Source organism: Nuphar pumila, chromosome 11 (assembly GCF_984573655.1).
Source record: "Nuphar pumila chromosome 11, dmNupPumi1.hap1.1, whole genome shotgun sequence".
Classification (NCBI taxonomy): Eukaryota; Viridiplantae; Streptophyta; class Magnoliopsida; order Nymphaeales; family Nymphaeaceae; genus Nuphar; species Nuphar pumila.
In genome coordinates this window covers 41,036,608-41,060,539 of record NC_143259.1, presented here as the reverse complement: position 1 = coordinate 41,060,539, position 23,932 = coordinate 41,036,608, and the positions used below count along the sequence as shown (strand labels likewise).

Below are 23,932 nucleotides of genomic sequence, written 5' to 3'. Positions count from 1 at the left end.
CCCTTCTATTGTGATCTCCATGTCTTCTAATAGTTGATGAATCCATACAGTTTCCATGGTAGTAGTTACCATGGCACAATATTCAGCTTTGGTTGAGGATAAAGACACTTTTTGCTGTTTCTTGCATCTTCATGAGATCAACGAATCTCCTAAGAACATATAAAAACCAATGGTGGAGTGACAGTTATTTGGGTCACCTCTCCAGTCAGAATCAGTATAAGCAATTAATTTTAATTCAAAAGAAGGGGATAAAAATACTCCCTTATTTAATGTACCCTTTATGTATCTTACGACCCGCAGAATTGCACTCATGTGAACCAATGTTGGTGTATGTTGAAACTGACTTGCAATATGAACTGCATGAAAAATATCTGGTCTAGTAATACTCGGATACATCAAAGATCCCACAAGCTATCTGTAGGGGGTGGGATCAGAGAGATGAATACCATCATCAATCTTCATTTTGGCTCCCACTATAGCAGGAGTTTCACAAACCTTATCATCCGTAATACCTAACCTGTCAATAATCTCAGAGGCAAGCTTAGTTTGAGATAAAAAATACCCTCTATGAGAGTACACTACTTCAATACCCAAAAAATAAGTTATCAATCCCAAATCAGACATTTCAAATCTATCCTTCAAAATTGATTTTATGCTTTTAACAACTTTAGGATCACTTCCGGTTATAAGCATATCATCTACATATAAAGGCAGAATGACAATCCCTGCTTTGGTTTTTCTAACAAATAAGGCAGTGTCAATGAAACAGGATGAAAAACCATTTTCTAACATTACGGAGTTAAACCTATCATACCAAGCCTTGGGGGCTTGTTTTAAACCATAAAGTGCTTTGCGAAGGCGAAACACTTTTCCTTTGAGAGTCTCCATTCCTGGTGGAGCATCCATATATACCTCTTCATTCAGATCACCATTTAGAAAGGCGTTTTTAACATCCATTTGATAGATGTTCCATTTGTTGATTGAGGCAACGATGATGAGGCAATGGACACTGACCATTCAGGCCACGGGGGCAAAAGTTTCTTCATAGTCAATCTTATATTCCATATTCTTGACTATATCCCTTAGCAACTAATCTCGCCTTATATCTCTCAAGAGATCCATCACTTTTAGTTTTTACTTTAAATACCCATCTACATCCTATTGTTTTCTTACCCTTAAGAAGATCTTGAAATTCCCAAGTCTTGGCTCTTCTTAGAGCACCAAGTTCATTCTCCATAGCTTCTACCCACATAGAACATTTTCGTGCTTCCTCAAAATTTTTAGGTTCTATGTAAGAATGAATGACACTAAGACATGCCCTATATTTGGGTGAAAAAGAGTCATATGAGATAAACCTCGAGGGAGCTTTCCTATGTCTTTCAGTTCTTCGCAGGTTCTCCTCTCTGCGAGAGACAGTCCTACTGGTGTCATCATATCTTTCAAGAGCACTTCTGAAGTTGTTCTTATCTCTATGGACATAGGTGATAGGCTCTCTAAAAGATCTCTCATTGATATGTTGATGAGGAGAAGAGGGTAGAGAGGTGATAGTTTCCTCGGTTTCATTATCGCTTGAGTTATTCTGAGTTGACTCATCATCACTTGTATCATCATCTTTATCCAACATTTTAAATAGAAAGGAATAATCCACGTTCTTATCATGAGATAGAAGACTTTCGAAACCACTAAGATTTTCCAAAAAATTCACATTTCTGGAGACATACAATTTGTCATTTTTAACATCATAACACTGAAAACCCTTTCAGGTTTCCGAATAACTAAGAAAGGCGCAAGTTATGGCCTTTGGGGAAAGCTTATCATTTTTTTCCGTAAGGACAAAACATTTATATCCAAAAACCCTTAACCTCTTGTAGTCAGGTTTCTTCTTGTATAATTTTTCAAAAGGAAAAATTTTATTCAATTTTTTTGATGGAAGTCTATTTATGAGATAGACCGATATAGGGGCTGCCTCAGACCAGAGTTTTTTTGGAATGTTTTGCGAAATAAGCAAAGTTTGAGTTATTTCAATAATATGCCTATGCTTTTGTTCGGCTAATCCATTTTGTTGAGGGGTTTTTGGACAAGATTTTTGATGGAGAATACCATAACTTTCAAGATAACTCTTGAATTCATTTGATAGATATTCTCCTCCAGAGTCAGATCTAAGGATTTTTAAGTTTCCATTAAATTGATTTAAGATCATCATATGAAAAGTTTTGAAAGTCGAAAAAACTTTATGCATATGTTTGAGGAAGTATATCCAACAATACCTAGTGTAATCATCAACAAAAATCACATAATATGAGAATCCTCCTTTAGATATCACAGGAGCCAGACCCCATACATCAGAATGAACGATTTCAAAAGGTTTTGTTGTAAACATGGATCTTTGATAAAATGGTAAACTTTTCATTTTTCCAAGAATACATTCATTACATGTAAAATCTCCTTTACAGAGGTGTTTAACAAAAGGTAAATATGAAATTTTAACAATATTGGGATGTCCAAGTCTCTTATGCCACACATGAATATCTTTATTTTGGACAACATTATAAAATTGATTCTTGGGAACTTGGAGAAAATCGATATAGTAGAGATTTTCTTTCTTAGAGCCTTCCCCAATCAACCTCTCGGACCGACGATCCTGTATCCAACATTTATTGAAAGAGAATTTTATATCGCAACCATGGTCCGAGAGTTGAGAAACCGAAAGCAAATTCAAATTTAGTTTTGGTATGAATCTAATTTTTGGAATAAAAAATCTTGTTTTTCGAAATTGCCTATTCCTTTAATTTCAAGGGATGTTCCATCTACCGTTGAGACAAAAGATGCTTTTTTTTAGAGTATTCAGAAAGAGAATAAGCACTTGGGGTCATATGAAATGATGCCCCGGAATCTAAGAGCCAAGATGTCTTATCGGGTGGGGAAGAGGTTGACATAGCGGCTCCGAAAATTCCTCCCTTGAGAAGAGGTTGAAGAGCTTTCATAATTTGTTGTAGAGAGAGAGAGAGACCCATTTAAAGAGGATGGTCGTTCTTCCGGTTGAGTGGTGGTGGCCATTGCAAGCAATTTCTTCGATTTTAGGCAAATAGGTTTGATATGCCCCAGTTCTTTACAAAAATGACAAGTTAATTTGCTATAGTGTCTCTTTCTATTTTGCCAATTTCCTCATTGATTTTGATTCTTAAAATAAGGAGGTTTGTAAGTCTTCACATGGTTACCCGGTCTTGAAACGACATTCACCCCTTCACTTTCTTCTTGAATAGAGGAGGTTGCAAGGATGCTAGGATTGCTTTTACTAATGCCCATACGGGTTTCTTCCCCACTCAATTTGGTAATAACATCTTTAATGGCGGAAGAAGTGAAGGAAGAAAGAAGAGACGACCGGATTTGTTCAAATTCGGGTCTAAGACCATTTAGGAAGTTAAAAAAGCGATCTTCCTCAAGTTGTTTGTGTTTTCGAATAGTCATCTCATTTTGTTGTAAGGTCAAAGCCCTCTTTTGAATGTAGTATTTGTGGGATAAATCTCTTGAAGTATACATTTTTTCAAGATATAGCCAAGCTTCGGATGTTTTCTTGAATTTGATGATGTTGGCATTGATCTTAGTTTCAACGGATGAGAAAAACCAAGATAAGATCTTGAAGTTTTTCATTTCCCATTCGTCATGTTTCTTTGAATAATCTTCAAGAGCTATTTGCTTTTCTTCTCCTTCAAGAATCTTTATATCTCCTTTTTTCATAATGGTAATTTTTGGTTCGGGTTTCGGTATCAAACCTTGAACATACCCTCAAAGCCCCTTTCCTTTAATATTAGTTTTCATATTACCGGCCCAAACATGATAGTTTGAACCATTGAGTTTAAACCCGAGGGAGAAGTAGGAGTCTTTTTCGCCCATTAGAGAGGATAAAAATAAAAAAAGAACACGTACCTCAATAGATTTTTAAGTCTTTCTTGACAAGGAAAACTTCTAAAATATTGGCCGAATGAAATAATCCACTCCAATCTCCAATAGCTTGAAGGCACATTTTTTGAGGCACTCAAGAATGTGGAGAAACACACGATCTTCCTTCCTTAAAACCCTGCTCTGATACCATGTAAAAGTATCTTCAACAAGACACTATAACCAAGACCCAATATTCTTGACGAAAGATAAGTGCACATATGCACAATAAGAACACCTAGAACACTTGTGCACAAAAGCACAAAACAATCAATCTCACAAATGCACACTAAAAAATGAATATTGTCTTTATTGAACACTTGGGCTTTGACCCAAAGCCATACCAAACTCAAGGGGGAACACCCCTATTTATACACAGTGAGAAACCATGGAGGGGCTCCCAATATGATCGTTGGGACCCCTCCAACGGTTATAATTATAACCGTTGGAAGGGCCCAACAATCATGTTGGGTGGGCCCCTCCATGTGCTAAAAGCAAATAGATGAAAGAATAAAAAAGAAAAGGAAAGAAAAAGAAAATAAACAAGGAAATTTACATACATATTCTCAAAAGAGAATGTGTAAAATGATGAATATACCCTTACGGCTAAAGAGAAATAAATATATATTTTATATATATAATACACAGGGGCGTAGCTAGGATTCATGTGAGGGGGGGGGAACAGGGGTGTAGCAAAAAAAAAATTTGGTGTGATAGTCAGGGGTTCGGGGGCAGCGTCCCCGATTTTTTTTTTTGAGATAAAATAAAAAATGGCTACAATTATTAATAAAAATCTATTTCATATGGACAAATCAAACTATCTGCTGCAGTCTTTCTCAACCTCAACGGAAAGTTCTTAAACATTATCTAATGGCAATATATAACAGTGGTGTGATAATTTGAAGTTCATAACAATGCATAAATTTTATTTATGACAAAATAAATCAAAATACAAAAGTGCCACACCCATGTGACATAGATGAGGAGAGAAAACTCTTGGTTATTGATTTATGTTTCATAGTTGCTGAATTTTATTTGTTATTAATGTTTCATAGTTGCTGGGAATTCTTGCTTTTCTCATTTCCTTTTTCTTTCCCTCAGTTTTTCATAGAGGATCATTTTTGTATAATTAAACTTTTTTCAACCTAAGGACCATCTTGCGGAAGAATAAAAGCTGAAAAGATTGCTAGAGATTTCTGCAACATGATGGCTTCTGCAAAATTGTAAACTATTCTAGCATGATTGCAAAGCATAAAGAGATAAACCCTTACAAGATCATAGCTCACACATACGCACACATAAAATGTACTCTAAAATAGACAAGCATAGTGGGTATTGTATCTAGATTTGCAGCAAACTATTTAGATTTCATAGGGAATACTTAATTAACATCAGAGAAATCACAACCATTGACACCTCATATGATTGTGCCATCACAAGTGTAGATCCTTTTGTAGTCAGAATTATCGTTGCTTGATTGTACCAAATTCTTATAATAGTTCAAAATTATTGTTGTTTGATTGAAACAAATTCTGCACGAAATGATTGTTAAGCAAGTCTGACTTGCATCTCCAGTTTGATAATTTGTTTTTTCTTTGTAGATAATCTAAGTAACAGGGACTCGACAAAGCAGGTGCCACACCTGCGTCGACGCGATGCGGGTGCGGCACTGGGTGCGGTCAACACGACCCTGGGTGCGGTCAACACACCTAGGGTCGTTTTCGTCCACATTTCAGACGTTAAAAAAACCCGATGAAAAGAGGGCAAATTTTTTTTGCCCAAATCACTCTCCTCTCCCGCGCAGCTCAGCTCAAGCTCTCTCCTCCTGACGCCACCTCCTAAGCTCCTCTTCTCCCTCGTCGCAGGTACGTCCCTCTCGCTCTCTGCTTGTATCGGCAATGGAGGGGTCGAGCCCCCCCTGCGCCCTCTCTTTCTCTTGTTGGGTCGGCAAGGGAGGGGCCGAGCCCCCCCCTGCGCCCTCTCGCTCTAAAGGTGGTTCGGCAGGGGAGGGGCCGAGCCCCCCTTGCCCCCTCTGATTTCAGCAGAGGAGGTGTCGAGCCCCCCCTGCTCCCTTTGATTTCGGCAGGGGAGGGGCCGAGCCCCCCCTCTCGCTCTCTTGTTGGATCAACAGGGGAGGGGCCGAGTCCCCCCTCTCGCTCTCTTGTTGGGTCGGCAGGGGAGGGGCCGAGCCCCCCCCTCTCGCTCTCTTGTTGGGTCGGCAGGGGAGGGGCGCTCGCTCTCTTGTTGGGTCTGCAGGGGAGGGGTTGAGCCCCTCCCTATTTTCGGCAAGGAAGGGGCCGAGCCCCCCACCCTGCTCCTTTTGATTTCTAGGGAGGGATCGAGCCCCCCCCCCGCTCCCTCTGTTTTTGGCAAGGGAGGGGCTGAGCCCCTCCTGCTCCCTCTGTTTTCGGCAGGGGAGGGGTCGAGCCCCCCCTCTCGCTCTCTTGTTGGGTGGGCAGGGGAGGGGCTGAGCCCCTCCTGCTCCCTCTGTTTTCGGCAGGGGAGGGGTCGAGCCCCCCCTCTCGCTCTCTTGTTGGGTGGGCAGGGGAGGGGCTGAGCCCCTCCTGCTCCCTCTGTTTTCGGCACGGGAGGGGGTCGAGCCCCCGTCCCTGCTCCCTGTTTTTGGCAGGGAGGGGCTGAGTCCCTCCCTGTTTTTGGCAGGTGAGGGGCAGATCCCCCCTTCTTGGTGATTTTATATCAGGACAATGTCAGTCTGTATAATTGATTTAAAATTTTGAATGTATTATTTTTGTGTTTTCACGATAAAAATGACAGATAAAGGGAAAGAACTTGCGTCATCCTCGTCCCAACATGTGAGTTCTGCCACTAGTTTTAGTGGGATTGGTGATGTGGGGCCATTATGGGTACATGTAGATAAACTTGCAAAAACTGGTGAAGGAGGTGGTGGAAACAAGAGATTTCGATGCAAGCTCTGCGAAAGAGATTTTGTTGGGTCTTACACAAGAGTGAAGAGTCATTTGTTGAAGATACCAGGACATGGCATTTTAGTTTGCAGAAAAATTGATGAGGCAATGCGAAGACAATATAAGAAAATACAAGAAGAATATGAGAAGAGAAAGGCAATGGCTGATTCTTGTGCAGTTAGTGTGCCATTTGCAAGCCACCAAGAAGATGCTGAAAAAAAAAAAAGTCAATGTAGGAGGTAGAGGAACGATACAAGCACCATTCAATACATATGGAAGAGAAGAATTGGATAGAAAAGTTGGGAAGTTTTTTTATTCTGGTTCACTCCCATTTAATGCGGCTAGAAATCTTTATTGGAAGGATTTAGTAACATCCTTGGCAAATTGTAATTTGAGTAGTTATGTGCCTCCAAATTCAAAAAAATACGAACCACACTTCTTGCAGAAGAGAGAGCAAATGTGGAGAGGTTGCTGAAGATTAAAAAATATTCATGGGAGCAAAATAAAGTTTCTATTGTGTCTGATGGATGGACAGATATTCAAAGGCATCCATTAATCAATTTCATTGCTTGTTCGCTTAGTGGCCCAATATTCTTGAAAGCAGTTGATGCATCTGGAGAATATAAAAATGTAGAGTATTTGAAGGGATTGTTTATAGAAGTGATAAAAGAAGTGAGTAATAAAAAAGTTGTACAAATCATTACAGACAACGCTCCAGTTTGTAAAAGTGTAGCGCTGAGTTTGGAGAGTGAGTACCCTCATATTTTTTGGACTCCCTGTGTAGCACATAGCTTAAATCTAGCCCTAAAGAGCATCTACAACTCCAAAAAAGAAGAAAATTCACAAGCATATGCTTTATGTTCATGGATTGAAGATTTAGAAAGAAATGTCAAAAGCATTAGGAATTTTGTTGTTAACCACCATCGTGTTAACGCTATATTTAATAGGCATTCTGACTTAAAATTATTGAAGGTCGTTGAAACACGTTTTGCGTCCATCATTGTGATGGTAAAGAGGATTAAAAGAGTGAAGAATGCTTTGATTAACATGGTGACTGATGAAAATTGGACATTCTATCGTGCTGATGATGATATCAAGGCTCAAGAAATTAAAAAATTCATTCTTGATGATGAGTTTTGGGATAGAGTGGTATACTTCCTTCAATTTACGCAACCTATTTGAGAAATGTTAAGAGAAGTTGATAAAGATGAGTCAATGCTTCACAGAGTTTATGAAATGTGGGATATGTAATGAAATGGTGGTCTTCAACAAATGCACAAATAACTCACAAACAAGTGTCTATTGGAGACACTACAAGCATGACCCTTGAAAGGGTATAAAAGGAAGAACACTTGAAAAATAAATAATACTTTATTCATGAACAAAATGCTTAAGAAGCATTATTCTTTACATTGAAGGGGTTCACCCCTATATATACAAAAAAGTGGAAGAGAGAGGAGAGCTCATTTTGAGCTCTCCAAAAGAGACGTTGGATTCCAACGTCTCTTAATATAGCTGTTGGACTACAGTCCAACAACATTTATTATTATAGCTGTTGGACTATAGTCCAACAACATTTGTCCAAATATCTAGTTTCTATTGAACTAGATGCTAAAAAAGAAAATAAAGAAAAATAAAAGAAGAAAATAATAAAAGAAAATATAATAATATTAAATAATATATATATATATATATTACAGTTTACATTTTAACACTCACCCTCAAACTTACGGTATAATGAGCGAAAGTTTGTCTAAGAGGAAGTGAAATCTGGGAGCAACGAGAGGCTTGGTGAAGAAGTCTGCTAATTGATATTCTGATGTAACATATGGCAGATCAATGGTTCCATGTAAGTATTCCTCTCTGACATAGTGACAGTCCATCTCAATGTGTTTAGTGCGCTCATGAAATGTCTGGTTGCTTGCAATGTAGATCACACTTTTGTTGTCACAACACATCTTTGAAGCTTGCATTGCTTTAGCTCCCATATCCGCTAGCAATCGTCTGAGCCAAACAACCTCCATAGCGGTGGTTGCCATGACTCTGTATTCATCTTCGGTGGAGGAAAAAGAGACTTTCTGCTGCTTCTTGCACCTCCATGAAATTAAGGTTTCACCTAGGAACATACAAAAACCAGTAGTTGAGTGTCTATTATTGGGATCACCTCCCCAGTTAGCATCAGTATATGCAATTAAATTTAATGAAGATGAAGCAGACAAGAAGTGTCCTCGTGAAAGAGAGGATTTTAAGTATCTAATAATACGCAAAATCGCTCCCATGTGCACGGAGGTGGGAGCATGCTGAAACTGAGTGACTGTATGAACCACATGAGTTATATCTGGCCTAGTAATGGAAAGATAAGAAAGAGCTCCAACAAGCTGTCTATAAGGAGTAGGATCATCAAGAAGTTCTCCATCATCAATTTTCATTTTAACATTGACAACTTATGGAGTGTCTACTTTCTTATCATCTGTAATTCCAGACCTGAAAACGATATCAAGAGCACATTTAGATTGAGATATCAAATACCCCCGAGGGGAATAAGCAACTTCAATGCCTAAAAAATATCTTAATAAACCTAAGTCAGTCATTTCAAAGTGAGTTTTAAGAAGAGATTTGATATTTGCAACTCCCTGTTTGTCGCCTCCGGTGATGATCATATCGTCCACATAAAGAAGAAGAATAATGATGCCTGCATCAGATTTCTTAACAAACAAAGCAGTGTCAGTTAAACAAGGTTGAAAACCAATATCAAGCATAACATGACTAAATCAGTCATACCAGGCTTTTGGAGCCTGTTTAAGACCATAAAGAGTTTTTTCTAGACGAAGAGCTTTACCTTTAGGGATACTAATACCAGGTGGGGCTTCCATGTATACTTCTTCAACGAGATTCCCATTCAGGAAAGCATTTTTGACATCTAATTGAAAGATAGACCATGTTCTAATGGAGGCCAAGGCTATTAAGGTTCTAACAGTGGTCATACGGGCCACATGAGCAAATGTTTCTTCATAATCGATGCCATACTCTTGGGCATATCCTTTTGCTACTAAACGGGCCTTATATCTTTCCAGGGTCCCATCACTTTTGGTTTTGACTTTGTATACCCACCTACAACCTATAGGTTTCTTACCCGGAGGGATATCTTGTATCGTCCAAGTATTGGCCTTTTCTAGTGCATCCAATTCTATTTTCATGGCTTCTATCCATTCTATATGATTTTTTGCTTGAGAATAGGATGATGGTTCAACATATGATTGTATTAATGTAATGGCGGCCCTATATGTGGGTGAAAAAGATTCATAAGACACAAATTTTTCTGAAGGTTTAGAGATTCTGGACGTTCTTCTAGGTGAGACTTCAGAGTATTTTTGTAATGCACATGGAAGATTTTGCTCTCTACGTCTTGAATATTGTAGACTAACATCCCTATGGATTTGCTCTTCATTATCATCATTTTCAACAACAATAGGACTTTAATCATTGTCAAGGTCACATCCAACATCACATTCATTGGATTTTGAAGTTCGATCAATTAAAAACGAGTATTCAGTGACATCCTTGGATTTTTCAAATTCAAAGAAGCTTTCTTTTTCCAAAAAAGATACATTTCTTGACACATATAATTTGTCATTTTGAAAATCGAAACCCTGTAGCCTTTTTTATTATCAACATATCCTAAAAAGGCACATGGGATTGCACGAGGAGAGAGTTTGCCATTTTTGTTGGTGAAAACAAAACATTTGCATCCAAAGACTCTTAATCTAGAATAATCTGGAGTTAAATTAACAAGCTTTTCTATTGGAGTTGTATTCTTTAATGAGGAAGATGGCATCCTATTAATGAGGTAGGTGGCAGTTAGGACCGCTTCAGCCCAAAAACTTTTTGGAACTTGATTTGCAATTAGCAATGTCCTAGTAGTTTCCATAATGTGCCGATGTTTGCGTTCGGCTAGGCCATTTTGTTGTGGAGTGTGTGGACATGATCTTTGATGTGTAATACCATGTAAATTGAGATAGTCTTTGAATTCGTTTGACATAAATTCTCCCCCCTGAATCAGTGCGAAAAACATAAATATCATTTTGAAACTTATTTTTAACCATTTTATGAAATATTTGGAAGTTAGCAAAGACATCAAATTTATGTTTAAGAAAATAAATCCAAGTATGTCTAGAAAAGTCATCAACAAAAATGACATAATATGTATAACCACCTTTGGAAATAACTGGTGCGGGGCCCCAAACATCCGAATGTATTAACTCAAGTGGTCGTGAGGAAACAAAAGTTCTACTAAGAAATGATAACCTTTTCATTTTGCCAAGAATACAGTCTTTACAAGAAACATTTTCAGAATTACAAATTTTTTCCAAACTTGAAAAATATTGAATTTTAGACATATGAGGATGGCCAAGCCTTTTGTGCCATAAATCCAATTCTAACTTCTGAATATTATAACAAAATGCATTCTTGGGTAATTCCAAAAAGTCCATGTAATAAAGTCCTCCTTCTCTATGGCCTTCCCCAATCAGCTTCCTTGACTGGCGATCCTGTACCCAACAACCATGAGAAGAGAAGGAGATATTACATCCATAATCAGATATTTGCGAGACAGATAAGAGATTCAAATTAAGTTTAGGGATATATCTAACTTCTGGGATAAAAAATCTTTTGGATTTTTGAAGATTTTCAAAACATCCTATTCCTTTTACTTCAAGAGATGTGCCATCGGCTGTAAAAACCTTTGACACACTTGAGTTATTTTTAAGACATCCGGATAGACTATTAACATTTGGGGTCATATGAAAAGAAGCACCAAAATCTAAAAGCCAAGGAAAGTTACCTGGACCGGAGAACGATGCAACTGCCGCTCCAGTTGAGGCTTGGGTTGAGGAGGATACCCCTTTGAGAAGAGGTTGAAGGATTTCCATCAGTTGAGCCATAGACACAGGTGCATCTTGATCTTTTGACTCAGATTCAACAGATGCAACTCTTTTTTCTTCTCTTCTTTTTAACTTTGGACATTGAGGCCTATAGTGCCCCGGTTCATGACAATGATGACAAATAACTTTTTTTTTTATCAAAGTCGCCGTTTTGCCTTCCAAAATGAGGCGACTTGTAAGTACGAGTATGATTCCCCAGTCTAGATACAGCTAAAACGGAGTCATCATCAACTTTTGGAGTACTTTTTCTAAGTCTATTTTCCTCCATAGTGAGCTCTTCTATAGTATCAACAATAAAAGGAATTTTTCCACGATGTAAAAGGGCCGATTTGGTGGATTCATACTCCGGCCTTAGACCATTCACAAATTGATAGAAATGTTCCATATCGAGTTGCTTTTGGCGAAGCTCGATGTCTTCGGCACAATGCCATTTGGGCTCAAGAAGAACCAACTCTTCCCAAAGTTCGGACAACTCATTATAATATTCTCGAATAGTTTTATCTTTTTGAGTCATTGTCCGAACTTTATCTTGTAAATTGCATACATGTGCAATATCTTTAAGGGAATACATGTTTTTGAGGTATTCCCAAGCCTTATCGGCATGCTCAAACTTAGCTAGACTAGAGCATTTTTTAATGTCTATGCTATTGATGAGCCATGATATAATTTTTGCATGCCCTATCCTCCATTCTTTTCATTTCTTTTCATAAGTGGCTAACGCCTTACTCTTCTCTTCTTCCGTTAGAGGAACCTCTTTATCACCCTCTTTCTTGGTAAGAGATAGTTTAGGTTCCAAATCGGAACCATCCACTATACCCCATAAACCTTTTCCCCAAATGTGGTGCTTCATAATCGAAGCCCACATTACATAGTTAGTATCATTTAGCTTCATAGGAATGATGGTGATCTTATCATTGTCATCCATCTTTTACAAGGGTAAGAGAGGAATAAATAGGAGGAGAGAGAGAGAAAAATAAAAAGAAAAGAAAAAGAGTAGACAAAGGAATAAGAGAGGGTACAAAACCAATTTTTTTTGTAGCACAAGTTCGTCTTTCTTCAAACAAATCTTCTTGAGCCAAGAACAAGGTGATGAAACACCTTTTGTAAATGTGGCACGGAAATCAAGGCGGAAGCACTTCAAGATCTAAGCATTTCGTAGCTCTGATACCATGTAATGAAATGGTGGTCTTCAACAAATGCACAAATAACTCACAAACAAGTGTCTATTGGAGACACTACAAGCATGACCCTTGAAAGGGTATAAAAGGAAGAACACTTGAAAAATAAATAATACTTTATTCATGAACAAAATGCTTAAGAAGCATTATTCTTTACATTGAAGGGGTTCACCCCTATATATACAAAAAAGTGGAAGAGAGAGGAGAGCTCATTTTGAGCTCTCCAAAAGAGTCGTTGGATTCCAACGTCTCTTAATATAGCTGTTGGATTACAGTCCAACAACATTTATTATTATAGCTGTTGGACTATAGTCCAACAGCATTTGTCCAACAGCTATTTGCACAGTCAATGTAACACCCCAAAATCGTGGACAAACCTTTTATGAAAAAGGTTGAAAACTTTGAAATCAATCATTTATCAGAGTTTAAAACAGAAGTTCAACGGAAGATCAGGTTCAAAACAACAAGTCCCTAGACCTTGGGCACATTACAACCAAAAGCAGATTCCCCCTTACAAACCGATTTGCAGTTCAAATATATATTTTATTGAAATGAAAAGAAGAACCACATTTTGGTAATACAGTTTTAGAAATGCAGAGTTATAATCAAAAGAGATGCTTTCAAAGAAACCTTATACCACATCCGTCAAAAGAGTTCCCAGGAGCGCAACGTCAGGAAAGGGCATTGCCTTGAGTGCATCGCGTCATCGTACCATCGCAAGCTGTCTCAACCTGTTCACCACCTGCCCATGAAAATGGGTCAGTCTCACAACAGACTAGTAGGGGTGCAAAGGACAAGAAAGAACAAAGGCTACAATAATCAAGATAAACGTTAGCTCAAGCAGGAACAAGCAAGACTAGCAGATCTAACAAAAAGTGCTGTGGAGTAAGCAAAACTCTAGTAAGGCAAACAGCTACGTACAAGAGCAAGGAGGATTAAAGTGCTAAACAAACAACTATAGCAATCCCACAGATATAATAGGTGAAGAGTAACTAACTCTATCTATCAGTCAAGCAAAGCAATTTCATAAGACAGGTATTCTTGACAATACTCGTAATACATACAAGTACCATTATATGGCTCAATCTATCGACAAGTGATTACATTAATCGTGAGGCACAAGCTATTGTATCACAAGCAATACATAAGCCACACAGGATAAGCAATCAACTAGTATGAGAAGCTAGTTATTACTAAGTAAGGAACTGCATAAGCAGTTTAACCAACAAGGGTAATGCCTCGTCAGGCGTACCTAGCTCAAAGAGTAGCATACCGAACTACCGAGCTAACAAGTAAACAAACAACGCACGTCACAACATGCATATCTCATGATCATGTGTATAAGTTATATCTTGTCTCATTACTGAGCAGGCTGTTGTGGGTACACACAAGGCAAAACGTAAAAACAACCGAGATCGATTCGGGGGTCCATTATGCTATGTATTTTATTATACCCCGAATGACTGACTGAGTCCGCTTCCTAAGGGGACGGTCTGTGACCAAGAGAGTAAATCCCCAAAGGCAAACAAAAGCCCAATGGATGCGCATCCGTACTTCTGCAGAAGTGGCCCAAAGGATTTCCCCTAACCTCCGATGACTGGGGAAGGTCAGATCTTTGCCCGAGATTGCCATATATGACTGCCCATCGGAGTTTTGTACCATCCATCCTCTCTCTTGATGAACCGTCCCGAATGAGCACGACAGAGGGTTTTTTTTACCACCGTCTCATTCTCATGCTCTGGTCTTTCAACCCATTCGAGCATCTTGCCTGTGAAGGCGCATGATTATTATTTAGGTGAGTTATACGCGCCATTGCGCGTTCGAGGCAAGCACACAATTCACATCTTACTCACCGCAGTACGCATCGTAACTATTCACATATACAATCACGATGAAAGGGGGTCAATCTCCAGTGAGGATAGAGACATCACTCTTGTGATCTCCAACACATGTCATTGCATGTTCGAGGCAGACATAGACCTCTCATCCTACTCATCGTAGTACGCAACGTACCTGTTCAAAAGTACAACCACGATGAGAGGGGTATGGATCTCTCGCAGGAAATCCCAATGCTTCTACTTTATAGAAGCCTACAGTGAACTCATTCCAGTTCCAACTGATCGTGCTCGGGTCCTTTAGACAATCGCGAACAAACTGCCTATTAGGCGAAATCAACATAACAGGATTAGCTTCATGTGTCAATACACGTTTAGAGGTTACTATAGACCTTTTGTCCTGCTCTTCGTATTCCAAACATATCGTACGTGACTAAGGGTACAACTACTAGAGGAGGAACATGGATCCCTCGTAAGAGATCCAACAATACATTCACGAACGAAGGCGCCACAATCATGGTTGAACCAGAAAGCCTAGAAACTAGGTCTCGCATCAGAGGTGAGGTAACGCCGATCTAGTGATGGCGCAAGTACCTTGCTAGGATCCCCGCCCCATTCGTGCACAGGATCCTAAACAAGGTTATCTAAGTCGTATCGAATAGGCAAACCAAGGTTGTACACATCTATCCCAAATACATCGATTTGGGAGGTTCGGCCACTACCTCTGCTTTACAAGCTATACATCTTGAAAATAGGTTTGCACCTAAGACGATGTCTTTTGAGAACTGAAGTGCATAAGTGTGTGTCGTGGCTTGTAAGCCAAGTGAGACGATATACACTATGCACTCGAAGTTGTACTCAGGTAGTGCAAGCTAACAAGAGGCAAACTCGTGCACATACTAATACAAAGGCAAAATGAGGGACAAGACTTGGTGGGCGAAGCCGTACCGCAAGGGTAGAACGCTAAAGCTCCACACGAGGTATGAGATCATACCTCGATCATCGTAACACACAAGCAGGCAACTACGCAAGCGACTCGTGAGGTAGGAGACCCTATACTGACCACGCAAGTGTAAAGGACGACTCACGCGGCATAGGGTTGCACCTCGATAGATCGATAAGCGTAAGCAAGAAAGAAAGCATACGACAGAGATAAGAATACATGCATGAGCAAGACAACAGCAAGGTAAGGACAAACACAAGAAAAAGGCAAGTGCAAGAGCAAGCACGACAGTACAAGAAAGTAAAGCGAGAAGCAAAGGCCATGGCGCATAAAGCGCGGGGCAACAAGTAAATGCAAGAAGGTAAAGTGCATGAACATAAAGGAGGACCAGGCATCTTGGAGAATAAGGCAAACATAAGTAAATGCCAGGGCGCAAAGCGCGAGGCAACAGAAAAGTAAAGTGCGAAAAAGTAAAGAGGACAATGATCGCGAAACCGCGTCCTTGAGTTAAAAGACATGGAATGTAAAGGCAGAAATAGAAAGGCCTAGGCACATATAGTGCGGCGGCGACAGAAAGGAAAGTGCAGGAAAGTAAAGAGGACAAGGATCGCGAAACCGCGTCCTTGAAGGTAAAGACATACGTATATATATTATACGTATACATATATCGTCCTCTTTTAGTTATCTTTCTTATTTTAGCATTTATCAGTTCATTGTCCTTTTCACGCAAAAATCCCCTACCTTAAGGGGGTTGCGGGTCCTCGTACGCACGCAGCGTAGGCAAACAAGAGCTCGAGCCACAGAGGGCGAGCCGAATCCATCGTTCAACCTGGAGAGCTTAGAACGTTAGTGTATGCTGCAAAAATAAACGAGAAGAAACAGAGGCAGCAAGGCCTCTCGCAGGCGAGAGTGCCAGAGGCAGGGGCCTCAGCCCTGCCTGGCAACAACAGCAGAGGCAGGGAGCAGGAGCTCCCTGTCTGCCAGCACAAAGAGAGGTAGGGTAGGGAGCAGAAGCTCCCCGCCATACCTGCCGCAACAGGGGAAGGCAGGGGAGGGAGCAGAGGCTCCCCGCCACACCTGCCGCAACCAGGAAAGGCAGGGGAGGGAGCAGAGGCTCCCTGCCACACCTGCCGCGACCAGGGAGAGGGGAAACACCCCCCCGACAGAACAGGAGACAGGGGGGGCAGCCCCCTGCTGGGAATGAAACAGGCAGGGGCAGCCCCTGCCGGCGGCAAGAACAAGGCAAGGGGCAAAGCCCCTTGCCGGAGAACAAATGAAATGCAGGGGGCAAGCCCCTGCTCGAAAACAGGAAAGCAGGGGGGCTTCGCCCCCCGTCGACAGCAAGAACAAGGCAAGGGGACAAAGCCCCTTGCCGGAGAACAAACAAAGATGCAAGGGGCAAGCCCCCTGCTGGAAAACCAAAGGAGGCAGGGGGGCCTCGCCCCCTATCGGCAAAATGCACGAGGCAGGGGGAGGCGAATCCCCCTGCCGACAAAGCTAATGGCAGGGGGACGGAGCCCCCTGCCGACAAAGCGAATGGCAGGGGGACGGCGCCCCCTGCCGAGACAATAGGAAGGGTAGGGGGATGGAGCCCCCTGCCGGCACAACAAGAGCGACAGGGGGGGGGGAGCAGAGCCCCCCCCGCCAACCCAGCAAGGACAGGGGGAACGGAGCCCCCTGCCGACAAGAGGCGATGACAGGGGGCTCAACCCCCCTGTCGACCGACTGCAAAAAGGCAGGGGGGGTAACCCCCTGCCAAACAAGAGGCGACAGGGGGCTCAGTCCCCCTGTCGACCTACCCAACACAGAAAGGAAGGGGGGGGAGTTTTATACCTCAGAAGACCGCAACAATGGGAGGAGTCGCCGGTGTGCGATGTCGGAACGTGAGCATAGACGGGAGCAGAAAGAGGAGATCGGGGGAGTGTCGGCTGACGAACGTTGATCGTTGTCAGGGGGCAGGTCGTCGGAGCTCAAAGGTGAGAGGCGGAAAGTGGCGACGATCGCCGGCGGCAGCAGCAGGGGAGATAGTGGTGGTCGACGACGAAGGAGGGGCCTGCGATACTGTGTTGGCGGCTGAGTCGCCGACGTCACGCGACACAGGAGACAGCAAGGGGTTTTCTGCAAAGAGGTGGCCGGCCACGAGTGGCCGACGTCGGTGGCCGCAGGGAGGATCGCCGAACGCTGGTGGCTGGCGGCGAGTCGCCGGCGTTGGTGGCTCAGGGAGGAATGAGAAGAGAAGGGTCGATCGAGGGGCTCACCGAAGCTCGAAGGGGGAGAATCGCCAATCGTCAGGGAGGCCGACCGGACGGAATCGCTCGCCGGCATCTCTGATCGTTGGCGGCAGCGTGAGGGGGAGATCGGAGCAGAGGAGAGAGAAGGGGCGAGGGGTTCTGCCCCTCACCCGAGACGCCTGTGACTCTTTAAAGTCATAGGCTTCTCGATCGTTCGAGAAGCCGGGTTCGAGTTTGGGCTCGGGTCCGGGTCCGTGTCGGACCCGGGTCCGACACGACGGACCAACCTTGACACGTGTCCGACACGTGCAGGGCACGTGTCCGACGCGATTTTTTTTCCCACGGGCTTTACAGTCAAGTTCCAACAGGAACTTGACTGGATCAAATATCTAGTTTCTATTGAACTAGATGCTAAAAAAGAAAATAAAGAAAAATAAAAAAAGAAAATAATAAAAGAAAATATAATAATATTAAATAATATATATATATATATATATTACAGTTTACATTTTAACAAGATAATATGATTGAAAAAATACAAGCTATAGTTTTCAAGTATGAAGAAAAAAATCCTCCATTGGATGATTCAGATTTTTTTAATCATATTCATTCAATTTTAGTCCGAAGATGGGATAAGAGCAACACTCATTTACATTGCATGACACATTCTCTTAATCCAAAATATTATGCAAATAAGTGACGGCCGGGTGGTATTGGTCGTGTCCCTCCAAATTTAGACCCAGAGCTATCAAGACATAGAAATATGTGTATGACAAGACTTTTTTCAGAAGCATATCTTCTACATCAAGTCACATAAGAGTTTGAAAAATTTTCATTTTCGAGATTATATAGACGGACATTATTCGCGAGAGAAGAAGATAATATAGATTCTATCACATGGTGGTCAACATTTGGATCAGAAGCACCTCTTTTTCAACGTCTTGCATTAAGATTGCTATCACAGTCTACTAGTTCATCTTGTTGTGAAAGAAATTAGAGCACATATTCTCAAATCCACAACATGAAGATAAACAAACTCACCAGCAAGCGTGCAAAAGATTTAATATATGTTCATTCAAATCTTTGATTACTTTCGTGAACCAATGATGAATACATGTACTAATTTGCTCTCTTAGTTATTTGATTATTTCTTAGTTTTTCATTTAAATACACTTGTATTGTATTTAACATTTTCAAATTGGGTTTGTAACGCAGACAAGGAACATCCAAATTTTGGGATGTAAACTCAGAAGAGTGTGACTTCGAGGGAGAGCATGATTTCAACATAACAAACATGGATTTAGCTAAGCACAATATTCCTTCTAATGATGCATTTGATGATGAAGAAGAAAATTGTTAACATCCATTACTTCATCAGGATATATTTTGGTATGTAATTTAGTTTTTTTATGCTTTACTTATTTGATTGATATTTAGGTTGATTTATGTAATTGCTTTACTTATTTGATTGATAATTTGATATTTAGGTTGATATGCTGCATGCATGGTGAATGATATTATGACAATGTTAACTGTTAAATGTTAAACTGTTAAAACTTCAAAATTATATATATATATATATATAAAATTTTTTTTTACATTTTTGCCCCTGTCGCACCCCCGCACCCGGGTTTTTTGGAAGTGTCGCATCCCCGCACCCTCACCCATGTGACATAGTAGATAATTTATGTTTCCATTAGCTTCAACATTTAATACAACTTGGTCCTTTAGATCTCTTTCATACTCGATCTCCTTGTTCTTCTCATCAATGTCTTTCTGCATTGACAAAACAACTGAATAACTAGGTATTTCGCAACTGCAGTGCCACCACAAGGGTATTTCTTTTTGTGATTCTAAGAGTTCCTGCAACTGGATAACTAGGTCATCCTCTGAATATATATGTCTATTTGTGGACAGTATTGTTATAGATTTTATTGTTATTCATGTTTATATTCTTAATGTGTATATTCTTTAATGTTTTCACTATAATCTTTTATTATTTTCACTTTTCTTATTTTGCATAAGTCATAGCCCCAATAATGTTGCTTTTACCCGTGACATTTTTTCTCTCCTCATCAGGGCTGGGCTAGGACTGGTTTTTTATTTTTTTATTTTTTTTAACTGGGCCGGGAGCCCAGTCCTGCCCCCCCCCCCAGCTCCGCCTATGTAGATACATATACATATATTATATATATGTATTACCTTATATATATAAAATATATATTAGATTACAAGATTTGATTACATAATTTAACGCCTCCCATGGCTTTCGAACTTGTGACGTCCCATCAACTTGTTGACATTCACAAGTCCCCCCTACCGGATGCACAGAGCCCTTGTGGGAAAATGTGTTCTTTAGTTAATGGAGCATACATTTAGGTGTCTTAACAATATAAAAAACTTGTGTTTTTTTATTATTGTTGAAATCTTAGGTGTGTTTTTGAAGATTTCCCTATATTTTAAGTCTATAAATTATATAAATTGGATTGGGCTTCAATTTTTAACCAAATAGAACCTGAACTGTAGCCCAACTGCCTGTTACTTCAGCAAAAGCTGGCTTGCCAACAAGAACTACGCGAGAGCTGCAAGATAACGAGGATGGAAGCACTTTCACATGCCTAATATGGAACTCTGTTTTGTAATTATGCTCACAAACAAAGGTCATCAGCTGCCAATGAGTGGTCAAAAAGGCAGCACACAGTTTTGTTGGGAAAGGCATGACATCCATTCAAGGTTATTAACTACATCAGTGAATTGTATGTTGCCCAGATTTTGTTGCATATATTTGAAGTCTCCCAATTGGATGGATGTTGAATGGATGTTATTACTTTTTCAGGTTATATGTCATTAGAGGGTTCACAAGGAAAAAAAAGTTTGGCAAAACCTCCTTTGGAAACAATGAGAGTCAGTGCCCAGACATCTGTATGTACAATAGCAAAAGCGAAAGTAAATACAGAATCACTAGGATGGTAAGGTAAAGGTCTAATATTTTGTAAGACATTTTCATCACAACAAAATTCTTTAATATTATTGTCAGAAATGTTGAGTGTCCTCAACATATCAAAATGACAAAATTTAGGACTAGGATGACAGTTTCTATGCCACAGTAGTAAATCAATTTGTTTTGGTTTAGACACAATACAAGCCAAGATAAAACGAGGAAAAAATTATGACATTTATGTCAGATATTTGAGAGGCAGATAACAAACTAGATTACATTTATAATCTCGGATATATGAGAGGCAGATAACAAACTGGTCATGGCGCCTTCTTTAAGGGTTCCAATATGTTTCACTTCTAATGATGTTTTCAGAGATATAATTAGATATCAGACATATGTCAGGAAACATGAAATGAGGATCCTGAATCTAACAACCACATTTAGATACCTGGTTAAGATGAACATGATAATGTTGAAGTAGAAATTGGTAGTCACACCTGACAGAGTATGTAGAAGTTGAATCTATTAAAGAGTATCTGCAATTTGTGTAATGGAAATACTCCCAACCGCCTATTCACTACTGTCAAGAACTGTGCAATCAACTCAAGCTGGAGGAGTACTAGCAATGCTTTGATGGCTCGATGAGGCTGAGGCAATTGATCCCTTGCTCTTCATGTCTCCAAATGGAGCAAGACGACAGATAAATCTTGTGGAAGTCCTTGGTTTGGCAACAACAAAGAAGAATTGCCTGAATTTATTTTTATCCCCATTATAGTCTTCAAAAGTGTTTCTCTCAGCTAATCTTTGTCAGTACCTCATGAATAGATGGAACAGAGGAGCTATGAGAGCAAATCTAAGTTCTTTGATTTGGTATTGTCTTAAAGGCAATCCTAAGTACATGTCTAACAAGGCCTGAGAGCATCCAATTCATCTTATAGTTGAGACATCATTGCATATTTTTCACGACTATGTCACATGGATATGGATTCTGAAGCGGGACACAATGTGGATACACTTGGTACGATACACTAATTTTAAAAAATTAGGACACGGGGACACAGCTGTACACACGTAGACATATGTATGTGTGTGTAAAACAATTCTAAATCACTACCAAATAATGAAACCAAGTTGAAATTGACATGTAATGTACAACTTCGATGTGTACTTTTACTCTTCTCCTTTTTGGTTGAGCAAGTTAGTGTTATCCATACAACTGTATTAAAAGTGCACTAGTTAAATTCACAATTATATGTATTAATCAGAGGTAGCAATTTCTCTTCAGTCCAACATTTTGATATTTCTATTCTCCCAAGTTTCATGAGCTATGTGCCTGAAATAATTCAGAATCATAGTTGAAAAAAAGTTGGATCAAACTTTTGTTATCAAACTTTTGGTTTGGGACTATATGTAATCAGGCGCCTATATCTCTTGCAATGTCAATTATGTTGCTCTTTTTGCAAATGCATTTCTTGACCTTGTTCACGTGCTATTTGTAACAGTGGCAACAATACAACAATGTGATTTAGCCATAAGCAAGATTAATGAATGCAATAACCTAATATGACTAGTAAGAGATAACTATGAAATTTTGAGGGCTTAGCTTTATGGCTTGCAGGATGATGTGCCTATGATAGCTATGAGATGGACCCAGGTTCTAAGAACAGGATCTGTTGAAGTGAAGTTCATGGCAGTTGATTTGAACACAATCATGTTTACCATGGAAAAAGGGGAGGACACAGAAGAGGTAGGAACCTACTATTTCATGTCTGCTACACTCCCTTTTTGGATTTCATTTTATGTTTCTTTACTTTGGCCCAACTTTACAAAGTCCTCTGGTTGTATAAATGATCTGGTTAGCATGTTTTACTCTGCATTTGAATATGCTTTTATGTTCTTTTGTTAAAGCCCCTCTGCTTATGCATTGTTGTTGGTATGTGCCAAAGTTAAGTAACAAACCTGTCTATTTACATCTGCCAGTTGAAAGATTTTATCTTAAGCCAGCCTGAGGCTTATGAGTTCAAGATAGGTGATCAAGCAAATCGAAGACCTGGTGACCCTCCATTAGAGGAAGTTATTGAGATGCTGCAGAGAGAAAAAGCTAAAGAAGATGATGACCTTGATGATGCAGGTAGTGCTACTACACATGGGAGAGATGAGCTCTAGACTTTAAACACTATCCTTTCTTCTTATCCCCCAAATACTGATGCCCTTTCTAGACCCATGTATGTCTGAAATGTTCTATATAGAACAAATGATGTGTTCAAACAGTGAGCTTATCCCAGAACACCAACCATGACTGCAAACAGAAACAATGCACCTTCCTGTTTATTCCATCTTGTGATCGCCGATCATGATGTGTTCATTCAATGCACGCATCTCCTATGTGTCCACAGCCAATCACATGGCAGCATTTTGTGAGCCCCTTCAATGCACGCACGCACACACATCCCATGATCTAACATTTGAGCTTTCAATATAGCATACACACGCCAACACCCGGCCGGGTTGCCTGAGTGGCAGCGGGCCCGAGGAGAAGGTGCTGACCCCTTCGTCCCAGGTTCAACTCCCTGTAAGGGCTTGGGTTTCCGTGACCCCACCTGGGGTTTACCTCATAGGAGATCAGGCCCATTAAGTGACCCGATTCTAGGAGAGGGTTCCTTGTCATAAAAAAAAGACACGACATAAGCTAGTGTTAAGATTAGACCTCCATACCCAATTTGGAAAACAGCAATCAGGCCTTCTTCATGTTATTGGATTTCTGTTAGCATGGAAAGGGAAAAGCATTGAAGGATGGTGCCCTCGTTCCATGGAAAGGGGTGGAACACGAGGGTTTGTGCAAAGAAAGGTCACCACCTATGCTAGTGATAACTGGGGCTCCAGAGAGCGAGAGCGAGTATTTTATATTTTTTACTTGGGTGTAGACCTTGGTCAGATCCAACTTCTATATGCAAAAGTTGTGCTAAAGTTGGGGACTGACAGTGGTTGTTGGACCAGTGTC

General features: G+C 40.4%; 1 protein-coding gene across 1 annotated transcript in view; it reads left to right on the top strand.

The window, feature by feature from the left end:
* The window catches only part of LOC149822300 (LDL receptor wingless signaling/trafficking chaperone), a 54,446-nt gene extending 31,181 nt beyond the window's left edge, over window positions 1–23,265 (top strand). Inside the window, exons 2-3 of the mRNA XM_089981031.1 lie at window positions 22,550–22,678; window positions 22,912–23,265. Of these exons, the coding sequence (XP_089837157.1) occupies window positions 22,550–22,678; window positions 22,912–23,097 (315 nt within the window). The 3' untranslated portion in view covers window positions 23,098–23,265. The remainder of the gene's footprint in view (window positions 1–22,549; window positions 22,679–22,911) is intronic.
* Window positions 23,266–23,932: the final 667 nt, after the last annotated feature.